At 45.3% G+C, this 12,416-nt stretch overlaps 1 protein-coding gene across 1 annotated transcript in view; it reads left to right on the top strand.

Annotated features, from left to right (window-relative positions):
• Positions 1-12,416, top strand: part of HTT (huntingtin) — a gene marked incomplete at its 5' end in the record, with an annotated part of 73,440 nt that overhangs the window by 46,930 nt on the left and 14,094 nt on the right. The window contains 4 exons of the mRNA XM_029286569.1: positions 6,977-7,131; positions 8,413-8,552; positions 10,627-10,709; positions 11,601-11,731. Coding sequence (XP_029142402.1) covers positions 6,977-7,131; positions 8,413-8,552; positions 10,627-10,709; positions 11,601-11,731 — 509 coding nt within the window. The remainder of the gene's footprint in view (positions 1-6,976; positions 7,132-8,412; positions 8,553-10,626; positions 10,710-11,600; positions 11,732-12,416) is intronic.

Below are 12,416 nucleotides of genomic sequence, written 5' to 3'. Positions count from 1 at the left end.
GATAGATAGATAGATAGATAGATGATAGATAGATAGAGAGAGATAGAGATAGAGATAGATAGATAGATAGATAGATAGATAGATAGATAGATAGATAGATAGATAGATAGATAGATGATTGATAGATAGATAGATAGATAGATGATAGATAGATCGAGAGAGATAGAGATAGAGATAGATAGATAGATAGATAGATAGATAGATAGATAGATAGATAGATAGATAGATAGATAGATGATTGATAGATAGATAGATAGATAGATGATAGATAGATAGATAGATAGATAGATAGATAGATAGATAGATAGATAGATAGATTGATAGATTGATAGATAGAGAGATAGAGATAGATAGATAGATAGAGAGAGAGAGAGAGAGAGAGAGAGACATAGATAGAGACAGACAGACAGCATGTGTACGTGTTATGTATGTGTATGAGTAGATACACATTTCCTTTTGAGAGCAGGCAACAGAATTTCATTTTTAATGTGGGCCAGGGTCCTCACAGTAATAAATCACAATAAAGGTTATCTTACCTTATCTTATTTTCTTAACTGAGGTCTCTAAAAACCGAGGTCTCTAAAACTGAGGTCTCACTGTCAGGAAGTTTCTCCTTAGTTCCAGGTTGCTTCTCTCCTTGGTTAGTTTCCATCCGTTGCTTCTTGTCCTGCCTCCAGGCGCTTTGGAGAACAGCTTGACTCCCTCTTCTTTGGGGCAGCCCCTGAGATATTGGAGCACTGCTATCATGTCACCCACCCAGATTGACCCCTGTGCCCTTTCTCCCCTCCCCCCCCCAGGAAGACATGGAAAGGACCCAGATAAACATCCTGGCTGTTCAGGCGATCACTTCCTTGGTGCTGAGCGCAATGACCATCCCGCTGGCCGGCAATCCGGCCGTCAGCTGTTTGGAGCAGCAGCCTCGGAACAAGACCTTGAAAGCTCTGGACACCAGGTATGTCCCAAGAGGCAGCTTTCTCTTTCCTTTATCCCCAACTGTGCCTCGATTAGGGGGAGGCAACCTGTAGCCGCCTTGGGTCCGTGGTGGAAGCGTCATTTGCGAGCCGCCTGGTGCGCTCACGGAAGTGTCAAAAAAAGAAGAGGCGAGAGAAACGTCCCGGAGAAGACGCCGAGTTCCCAGGGGCATCTGGTCTAGGCGGAGGGACCTCAACCGTTGACACACCCTGGTGGTCCCAGCAAGAGATTGAGAAGGATTAAAAGCAGTTTTCTTCCTTTGTCTTCTCTCTCTCTCTCACACACACACACTCTCTTTCTCCTCTCTCCGTCTCTCTCTCTCTCTCTCTTTTCTCTCTTTTTCTTTCTCTTCTCTTTCCATCTCTCTCTCTTTCTGTCTTTTTCTTTCTCCCTCTCCCTTTCTATCTCTTTCCTTTTCTCTCTTTTTCTTTCTCTTCTCTTTTCTTATCTCCCTTTCTCTCTCTTTGTCTCTCTCTTCATCTCTTCCTTTTTCTCTCTCTTCCTCTCTCTTTCTCTCTCCTTTTCCCTTTCTCTTTCTCTCTCCTCTCTCTTCATCTTTCCCTCCCTTTCCCCCTCTCTCTTTCTGTCTTTCTCTCCCTCTTTCTTTCTTTCTTTCTCCCTCCTCTCTTTCTCTCTCTCTCTCTCTCCCCCTTTTTATCTCTTTCCTTCTCTCTCTTTCCTTTTCTCTCTTTTTCTTTCTCTTCTCTTTCCGTCTCTCTCTCTCTGTGTTTCTGTCTTTTTCTTTCTCCCTCTCCCTTTCTATCTCTTTCCTTTTCTCTCTTTTTCTTTCTCCCTCTCCCTTTCTATCTCTTTCCTTTTCTCTCTTTTTCTTTCTCTTCTCTTTTCTTATCTCCCTTTCTCTCTCTTCGTCTCTCTCTTTCTTTTTCTCTCTCTTCCTCTCTCTTTCTCTCTCCTTTTCCCTTTCTCTTTCTCCTCTCTCTTCATCTTTCCCTCCCTTTCCCTCTCTCTCTCTTTCTGTCTTTCTCTACCTCTTTCTTTCTTTCTCCTCTCTTTTCTCTCTCTCTCTCTGCCCCCCTTTTTATCTCTTTCCTTCTCTCTTTTTCTTTCTCTTCTCTTTCCATCTCTCTCTCTCTTTCTGTCTTTTTCTTTCTCCCTCTCCCTTTCTATCTTTCCTTTTCTCTCTTTTTCTTTCTCTTCTCTTTCCTTATCTCCCTTTCTCTCCTCTCTCTTTCTTTTTCTCTCTCTTTCTCTCTCCTTTTCCCTTTCACTTTCTCCTCTATCTTCATCTTTCCCTCCCTTTCCCTCTCTCTCTCTCTTTCTGTCTTTCTCTCCCTCTTTCTTTCTCTCTCCTCTCTCTCTCTCTCTCTCAAAAAAAGTCACAACTCACTTTTTTCAGTGCCGTCTGTTGTAACTTCGAACAGTCACTAAACAAAACATTGCAAGTCGCGGACGACCCACAACTCTAAGCCAACAGGGCTAACCCTTCTAAGTAGCCCGTTTCAGTTTTAAATGTCTATTCCACGTGCTTTGGGGGGGGGGGAAGGAACGCTCGTTTTAAAATACGTCGCCGATTTGACGATATCAGATGATTTTTCAAGAACGCCTTTCTGCTGAATGTCAGGTTTGGGAGAAAACTGAACATTATCCGAGGAACCATCGAGCAAGAGATTCAGGAGCTGGCATCTAAGAGAGACAACGTTGCTTGCCACCATTTGTACCAGGTGTGGGACCCTGTTCCATCCCTGGCCCCCTCTACTACAGGTAAGCGGTGATGTAGTATCTTGATTATCAATGCACTACGTGCACAGAGAGATGCCACGAGGTTAGTTGTGTTTGCATTTGGGAATTGGATCCACGTCTCACTCAGCGTTAAAAGCTCAAGGCTGATTCTGCACTTTTTAAATCAGGGACACGTCTCTTCGGTGTGGACAACATCGGTCGTCCTCGACGTACGACCACAATTGAGCCCAGCATTTCTGTTGTTAAGTGAGACATTGGTTAAGCGAGTTTCGCCCCATTTTACGACCTTTCTTGCCACTGTTGTTAAGTGAATCAACTAATAGTCAGTAGCCCGGTTGTTAAGTGAATCTGGTTCCCCCCCCCTTGACTTTTTTCAAAATCAAAAGGGGATCACATGACCCCGGGACACGGCAACCATCATAAGTATGAACCAGTTGCTAAACGTCTGAATTTTGATCACATGATCCTAGGGAATGCTGCAATGGTCGTAAGTTCGAAAAATGATCGTACATCGCTTTTTTCAGGGCCATTGTAACTTTGAACGGTCACTAAATGAATTGATGTAAGTCAAGGACCACCTGTAGTTATAGAAGGAAGAGTTCTATTTCTTATTATCAGAAAGCAGGACATATTTAGACACAACGGCACACATTAAAAATGAAATTTAGTTGCTTGCTCTCAAAGTGTACGCATAGATAACACACATTTAAACACACTATATACAACAGAAGTATAGACCTACACCCTTACATATAAGTAACATATAAATATTCATCCCTGTCCATCTTGAATACATAATGGAAGGAGGAAGCTTGAGAGTTCACAAGGTTAATACTGTATGGAACAAAACTGACTGAATCTGGATGTTCTGCTTCGGATCCCACCGAGCCCCCTCCTCCCAGAAGGTAACAAGGAAAACAGGTTGTGAAGAGGATGTGTAGCGTCCCAGTCAATCTTACGGACCCTGCTCGACACTTCTGTGCTATGCCCTGGATGGGAGGGAGGGAACTGCCAATGATCTTTTCAGCCATCCTCACCACTCTCTGCACTGCCTTCCTGTCTGAAGCAGTGATGCTTCTAAACAGACTGTGATGCTGTATGACAGAATGCTCTCGATCGTCCCTCTGTAGAAAGTGGTGAGGACGGGAAGGAAGCAAAATGACGGTGGGAGGTCGGTTCTCCGAGCTTGTGGGTTGGCTTCTGAACGTTTCGTTACCAGGCTTTGTAACATCTTCAGCGGAGTTAGCGGATGTCAGTGTCGGTGTTCTTTGTGTGGTCATTAGATCTTGTGATGGGAGGGTCACAACAGGTGATGGGTCAGGTCCATTCTCGATTCAGTTTGTATAGGAATTCCTCACCATTTTCAGTTTTGGCCGGCACCGAAAGCTTAGACACGAACGGAGGGTTAAGAAACGAATACATTTCAACTTCATCCTTGATCGGATTGTTCTTGGCTGTCCTAATCTTTGCTTTAGAATTGATCCGTCTGTTCATTGAATACCCCAGACATAATCTAAGTCAGGGGTCCTCAACCTCCGGTCCGTGGACCGGTACCGGGCTGCAGCATGCCAGCAACCGGGCCACACAAGCAAAGCCCCATCCGCGAGATGCAGGCAGCACACAAAACCGCGCACCCTCCGGTCTGCGGAAAAACCTCTCTCCGCGGAACCGGTCCCTGGTGCCCAAAAGGTTGGGGACCTCTGATCTAAGTAGTTTACTTTCCTCTTACATAAATATTTTTTTTAAAAATCTGTGCTGGTCCGGTTGAAAAATATAATCATCTACTAGTAAGGATTTCTTTGCATCGGCGGGGGAGGCAATAAAATAAAGAATAGTTAAGCCGTTGCTCTTATTTTCTACTGAAATAGAGTGGTTTTATAAAAAAGACAATTGCTCCGTCTCACGGTCTCGCAACTTCCTCCTGCAGGCCAAGCCATCCTCAGATCAGAGACTTTGAGATCTGTGGGGTTTCACCCTCTTCGGCTCCTGGAGGGGGGAGGTCTCCGTCTTAACAGAGAAATAATTGAATCTCCGGCGATCGTAACGATTGTTTCTTCTTTTTATTTCAGGCGCCCTCATTAGCCACGAAAAGCTGCTGCTGCAAATCAATACGGAACGTGAAATGGGGAACATGGGGTACAAACTAGGACAGGTATGTTCAAATGCGCCACGCCCGTTGAGCCGAAAAGAAAACGGAGTCATTTTAGTATTCCCTAAAATACAGGTAGTCCTCGACTTAGCAGCCGTTCGTTTAGTGACCGTTTTTCCACACTTAACAAGTGTGGCAGCATCTCTGTGGTCAGGCGATCAAAATTCAGATGCTTAGCAACTGATTCACTTTACAGCTGTGGGGAGAAAGGTCGTAAAACGGGGCAAAACTCGCTGAACAAATGTCTCTCTCTTAGCAACATAAATTTCGGGCTCAACTGCGGTCGTAAGTCGAGGACTGCCTATAATGACGCTTTGGATGTATGAATTCCTTTTCTGTGCATTAATTCGTGCTTGGTGTTTTATTACATTGAGGTGCGCCTTTAAGGGGCTTAAGAATTGTTACCGATCTTTTGTCAACACTGCTAACATCGGATGTTTTTGCTTGGACAACAGTTGGAGATGCAACCCTTTTCTTCTTATGTTTTACTCTTAGAGTTAGAGCTAGAGTTAGATGACGCTGGGGGGAAGAACGTGCATGAGAGTTTAGCTAGACATAACAATACTGGACCTAGTGTGAGAACCAAGGTTATTGAAAGAAGAGATGATAAGAATTGGCAGGGCTGGAGAAATGGAGGGGAAGCCTGCATTTCAAACTAATTGGAGAACGTGATTTATGACTGCTAATTGGGGGAGGGAATTGTGCTTTGATACTATGTGCTCAGGGGAGGGGAACTCAGTTTTTGGCTTCGACTGTGTTAGTGCCGACGCTATGCTTCTCAAATAAAGATTCTTTAAGGTAAACAATGCCTCAAAGTTCTTTTGAAGAGTTTCATCTGTCGGAACCATGACATTTTTATTTTTACTTGATTTATTTTTTTGGCTCGAAGGTCTCCATCCATTCTGTGTGGCTGGGAAATAGCATCACGCCGTTGCGGGAGGAAGAGTGGGGTGACGATGAAGATGACGAGAGCGACCTGCCTGCCCTCTCTTCGCCCCCCTCCTCCCCCATAAATTCCAGGTATTTCCCTTTTGTTTATTTTTGTCCCGGCGGGCGCCCGCTCAGGAGTTCCCGTTCAGAGTAACCTTGACGCTTTCTGATCTGGGATGAAATTTCTGTTATCTTAATTAGTCCACACAGGTAGTCCTCGATTTACGACAGTTGCTTTAGTGAATGTTCAAAGTTACAGCCCCACTGAAACAAGTGACTTACGACCGTTTTTCATACTTAAACGACCATTGCAGCATCCCCATGGTCATGTGATCAAAATTAGCAACTGCCTCATAGTTATGGCGGTTGCAGTGTCCCGGGGGTGTGTGTGTCACAGGATCCCCTTTTGCAATCTTCTGACAAGCACAGTCAATGGGGAAGCCAGTTTCACCTAATAACTGCTTTTAATTTGTGAGGCCCTTAACGACTGTGCCAAGAAAAGTTGTAAAATGGGGCAAAATTCGCTTAGCAACAGAAATTTGGGGCTCAATTGTGGTTGTAGGTCAAGGACTGCCTCAGACACATCAACCTACCACCAGCCGACGAACCCCTCAGAATTTTAACCAACCACACAGCCAACCAGCAACAGCACCAACCCTCAACCATCCCGCGCAATCCCCCACAACCAGCACTTCTCCCAATGACCCTCCCCTGACGTGACCTCCCCATCACAAGACCTATCAGAAGACCCTCACCTGACATAACNAGAGAGAGAGAGAGAGAGAGAGAGAGAGAGAGAGAGAGAGAGAGAGAGAGACATAGATACAGACAGACAGCATGTGTACGTGTTATGTATGTGTATGAGTAGATACACATTTCCTTTTGAGAGCAGGCAACAGAATTTCATTTTTAATGTGGGCCAGGGTCCTCACAGTAATAAATCACAATAAAGGTTATCTTACCTTATCTTATTTTCTTAACTGAGGTCTCTAAAAACCGAGGTCTCTAAAACTGAGGTCTCACTGTCAGGAAGTTTCTCCTTAGTTCCAGGTTGCTTCTCTCCTTGGTTAGTTTCCATCTGTTGCTTCTCGTCCTGCCTTCAGGCGCTTTGGAGAACAGCTTGACTCCCTCTTCTTTGGGGCAACCCTTGAGATACTGGAAGACTGCTATCATGCCACCCGCCCAGATTGACACCTGTGCCCTTTCTCCCCCCCCCCCCTGCAGGAAGACATGGAAAGGACCCAGATAAACGTCCTGGCTGTTCAGGCGATCACTTCCTTGGTGCTGAGCGCAATGACCATCCCGCTGGCCGGCAATCCGGCCGTCAGCTGTTTGGAGCAGCAGCCTCGAAACAAGACCTTGAAAGCTCTGGACACCAGGTATGTCCCAAGAGGCAGCTTTCTCTTTCCTTTATCCCCAACTGTGCCTCGATTAGGGGGAGGCAACCTGTAGCCGCCTTGGTTCCGTGGTGGAAGCGTCATTTGCGAGCCACCTGGTGCGTTCACGGAAGTGTCAAAAAAAAAGAAGAGGCGAGAGAAACGTCCCGGAGAAGACGCCGAGACCTCAACCGTTGACACACCCTGGTGGTCCCAGCAAGAGATTGAGAAGGATTAAAAGCAGTTTTCTTCCTTTGTCTTCTCTCTCACACACACACGCACACTCTTTCTCCTCTCTCCGTCTCTCTTTCTTTTTCTCTCCCCCTTTTTATCTCTTTCCTTCTCTCTCTTTCCTTTTCTCTCTTTTTCTTTCTCTTCTCTTTCCGTCTCTCTCTCTCTCTCTGTGTTTGTTTCTTCCTCTCTCTTTCCTTATCTCTCTCTCCCTTTCTCTCTTTTTCTTTCTCTTCTCTTTCCTTATCTCCCTTTCTCTCTCTTCGTCTCTCTCTTTCTTTTTCTCTCTCTTCCTCTCTCTTTCTCTCTCCTCTCTCTTCATCTTTCCCTCCCTTTCCCTCTCTCTCTCTCTTTCTGTCTTTCTCTCCCTCTTTCTTTCTCTCTCCTTCTCTCTTTCTCTCTCTCTCTCTCTCTCCCTTTTTATCTCTTTCCTTCTCTCTCTATCCTTTTCTCTCTTTTTCTTTCTCTTCTCTTTCCGACTCTCTCTCTCTCTCTCTCTTTCTGTCTTTTTCTTTCTCCCTCTCCCTTTCTATCTCTTTCCTTTTCTCTTTTTCTTTCTCTTCTCTTTCCTTATCTCCCTTTCTCTCTCTTTGTCTCTCTCTTCATCTCTCTTTCTTTTTCTCTCTCTTCCTCTCTCTTTCTCTCTCCTTTTCCCTTTCTCTTTCTCTCTCCTCTCTTCATCTTTCCCTCCCTCTCTCTCTCTCTCTCTCTTTCTGTCTTTCTCTCCCTCTTTCTTTCTCTCTCCTCTCTTTCTCTCTCTCTCCCTTCTCTCTCCTCTCTCTCTCTCTCTCTCAAAAAAAAAGTCACAACTCACTTTTTTCAATGCCGTCTTTTGTAACTTCGAACAGTCACTAAATAAAACATTGCAAGCCGTGGACGACCCACAACTCAGAGCCAACAGAGTTAACCCTTCTAAGGAGCCCGTTTCAGTTTTAAATGTCTATTTCACATGCTTTGAGGGAGGGGGGAAAGGAATGCTCGTTTTAAAATACGTCGCCGATTTGACGATATCAGATGATTTTTCAAGAACGCCTTCTTTCTGCTGAATGTCAGGTTTGGGAGAAAACTGAACATTATCCGAGGAACCATCGAGCAAGAGATTCAGGAGCTGGCATCTAAGAGAGACAACGTTGCTTGCCACCATTTGTACCAGGTGTGGGACCCTGTTCCATCCCTGGCCCCCTCTACTACAGGTAAGCGGTGATGTAGTATCTTGACTATCAATGCACAGAGAGATGCCACGAGGCATTTGGGAATTGGATCCACGTCTCACTCAACGTTAAAAGCTCAAGGCTGATTCTGCACTTTTTTAATCAGGGACACGTCTCTTCGGTGTGGACAAGATCGGTCATCCTCGACTTACGACCACAATTGAGCCCAGCATTTCTGTTGTTAAGTGAGACATTGGTTAAGCGAGTTTCGCCCCATTTTACGACCTTTCTTGCCACTGTTGTTAAGTGAATCAACTAATAGTCAGTAGCCCGGTTGTTAAGTGAGTCTGGTTTCCCCCCACCCCTTGACTTTTTTCAAAGTCAAAAGGGGATCACATGACCCCGGGACACGGCAACCATCATAAGTATGAACCAGTTGCTAAACGTCTGAATTTTGATCACATGATCCTGGGGAATGCTGCAATGGTCATAAGTTCGAAAAATGATCGTACGTCGCTTTTTTCAGGGCCATTGTAACTTTGAACGGTCACTAAATGAATTGATGTAAGTCAAGGACCACCTGTAGTTATAGAAGGAAGAGTTCTATTTCTTATTATCAGAAAGCAGGACATATTTAGACACAACGGCACCCATTAAAAATGAAATTTAGTTGCTTGCTCTCAAAGTGTACGCATAGATAACACACATTTAAACATACTATATACAACATATGTATAGACCTACACCCTTACATATAAATATTCATCCCTGTCCATCTTGAATACATAACGGAAGGAGGAAGCTTGAGAGTTCACTAGGTTAATGCTGCACGGAACAAAACTGTGACTGAATCTGGATGTTCTGCTTCGGATACCACGAAGCCCCCTCCCCTCCCAGAAGGTAACAAGGAAAACAGGTTGTGAAGAGGATGTATGGTATCCCAGACAATCCTGCGGACCCTGCTCAAGCAAAGCTTATATGCCATGTCCTGGATAGAAGGGAGGGAACTGCCAATGATCTTTTCAGCCATCCTCACTATTCTCTGAACTGCCAATAATCTTTTCTGCTGTCCTCACCACTCTCTGCACCGCCTTCCTGTCTGAAGCAGTGATGCTTCCAAACCAGACTGTGATGCTATGACAGGATGCTCTCGATCGTCCCCCTGTAGAAAGTGGTCAGGACAGGGGAAGGAAGCAAAATGACGGTGGGAGGTCGGTTGTCTGAGGTTGTGGGTTGGCTTCTGAACGTTTCGTTACCAGGCTTTGTAACATCTTCAGCGGAGTTAGCGGATGTCAGTGTCGGTGTTCTTTGTGTGGTCATTAGATCTTGTGATGGGAGGGTCACAACAGGTGATGGGTCAGGTCCATTCTCGATCCAGTTTGTATAGGAATTCCTCACCATTTTCAGTTTTGGCCGGCACCGAAAGCTTAGACACGAACGGAGGGTTAAGAAACGAATACATTTCAACTTCATCCTTGATCGGATTATTCTTGGCTGTCCTAATCTTTGCTTTAGAATTGATCAATCTGTTCATCGAATACCCCAGACATAATCTAAGTCAGGGGTCCCCAACCTCCGGTCCGTGGACCGGTACCGGGCTGCAGCATGCCAGCAACCGGGCCACACAAACAAGCAAAGCCCCATCTGCGAAATGCAGGCAGCACACAAAACCGCGCACCCTCCGGTCTGCGGGAAAACCTCTCTCCGCGGAACCGGTCCCTGGTGCCCAAAAGGTTGAGGACCTCTGATCTAAGTAGTTTACTTTCCTCTTACATAAATATATTTTTTAAAAAATCTGTGCTGGTCCCGTTGCAAAATATAATCACGTACTAGTAAGGATTTCTTTGCATCGGCGGGGGAGGCAATAAAATAAAGAATAGTGAAGCCGTTGCTCTTATTTTCTACTGAAATAGAGTGGTTTTATAAAAAAGACAATTGTCCCGTCTCACGGTCTCGCAACTTCCTCACGGTCTCGCCAAGCCGTCCTCAGATCAGAGACTTTGAGATCTGTGGGGTTTCGCCCTCGTCGGCTCCTGGAGGGGGGAGGTCTCCGTCTTAACAGAGAAATGATTGAAACTCCGGCGATCGTAACGATTGTTTCTTCTTTTTATTTCAGGCGCCCTCATTAGCCACGAAAAACTGCTGCTGCAAATCAATACGGAACGTGAAATGGGGAACATGGGGTACAAACTAGGACAGGTATGTTCCAATGCGCCACGCCCGTTCAACCGAAAAGAAAACGGAGCCATTTTAGTATTCCCTAAAATACAGGTAGTCCTCGACTTAGCAGCCGTTCGTTTAGTGACCGTTTTTCCACACTTACAACTGTGGCAGCATCTCTGTGGTCAGACGATCAAAATTCAGATGCTTAGCAACTGATTCACTTAACAACTGTGGCGAGAAAGGTCGTAAAACGGGGCAAAACTCGCTGAACAAATGTCTCTCTCTTAGCAACATAAATTTCGGGCTCAACTGCAGTTGTAAGTCGGGGACTGCCTATAATGACGCTTTGGATGTATGAATTCCTTTTCTGTGCATTAATTCGTGCTTGGTGTTTTATTACATTGAGGTGCGCCTTTAAGGGGCTTAAGAATTGTTACCGATCTTTTGTCAACACTGCTAACATCGGATGTTTTTGCTTGGACAACAGTTGGAGATGCAACCCTTTTCTTCTTATGTTTTACTCTTAGAGTTAGAGCTAGAGTTAGATGACGCTGGGGGGAGGAACGTGCATGAGAGTTTAACTAGACATAACAATACTGGACCTAGTGTGAGAACCAAGGTTATTGAAAGAAGAGATGATAAGAATTAGCAGGGCTGGCGAACTGGAGGGAAAGCCTGCATTTCAAACTAATTGGAGAACGTGATTTATGACTGTTAATTGGAGGAGGGAATTGTGCTTTGATACTACGTGCTCAAGGGGAGGGGAACTCAGTTTTTGGCTTCGACTGTGTTAGTGCCGACGCCATGCTTCTTGAATAAAGATTCTTTAAGGTAAACAATGCCTCGAAGTTCTTTTGAAGAGTTTCATCTGTCGGAACCATGACATTTTTATTTTTACTTGATTTATTTTATTTTTTTTGCTCGAAGGTCTCCATCCATTCTGTGTGGCTGGGAAATAGCATCACGCCGTTGCGGGAGGAAGAGTGGGGTGACGATGAAGATGACGAGAGTGACCTGCCTGCCCTTTCTTCGCCCCCCTCCTCCCCCATAAATTCCAGGTATTTCCCTTTTGTTTATTTTTGTCTCGGCGGGCCCCCGGCTCAGGAGTTCCCATTCAGAGTAACCTTGACGCTTTCTGATATGAGATGAATTTTCTGTTATCTTAATCCATACAGGGAGTCCTCGATTTACGACAGTTGCTTTAGTGAACGTTCAAAGTTACAGCCCCACTGAAACAAGTGACTTACGACCGTTTTTCACACTTAAACGACCATTGCAGCATCCCCATGGTCACGTGATCAAAATTAGCAACTGCCTCATAGTTATGGCGGTTGCAGTGTCCCGGGGGTGTGTGTGTCACAGGATCCCCTTTTGCAATCTTCCGACAAGCACAGTCAATGGGGAAGCCAATTTCACCTAATAACTGCTTTTAATTTGTGAGGCCCTTAACGACTGTGGCAAGAAAAGTTGTAAAATGGGGCAAAATTCACTTAACAACTGTCTGGCTCAGCAACAGAAATGTGGGGCTCAATTGTTGTAGGTCGAGGACTGCCTCAGACACATCAACCTACCACCAGCCGACGAACCCCTCAGAATTTTAACCAACCACACAGCCAACCAGCAACAGCACCAACCCTCAACCATCCCGCGCAATCCCCCACAACCAGCACTTCTCCCAATGACCCTCCCCTGACGTGACCTCCCCATCACAAGACCTATCAGAAGACCCTCACCTGACATAAC

Source organism: Protobothrops mucrosquamatus, unplaced genomic scaffold, assembly GCF_001527695.2.
Source record: "Protobothrops mucrosquamatus isolate PMUCROS unplaced genomic scaffold, P.Mucros_1.0 scaffold4101, whole genome shotgun sequence".
In the NCBI taxonomy this organism is placed as follows: domain Eukaryota; kingdom Metazoa; phylum Chordata; class Lepidosauria; order Squamata; family Viperidae; genus Protobothrops; species Protobothrops mucrosquamatus.
This window is presented reverse-complemented; position numbering and strand designations above follow the sequence as displayed.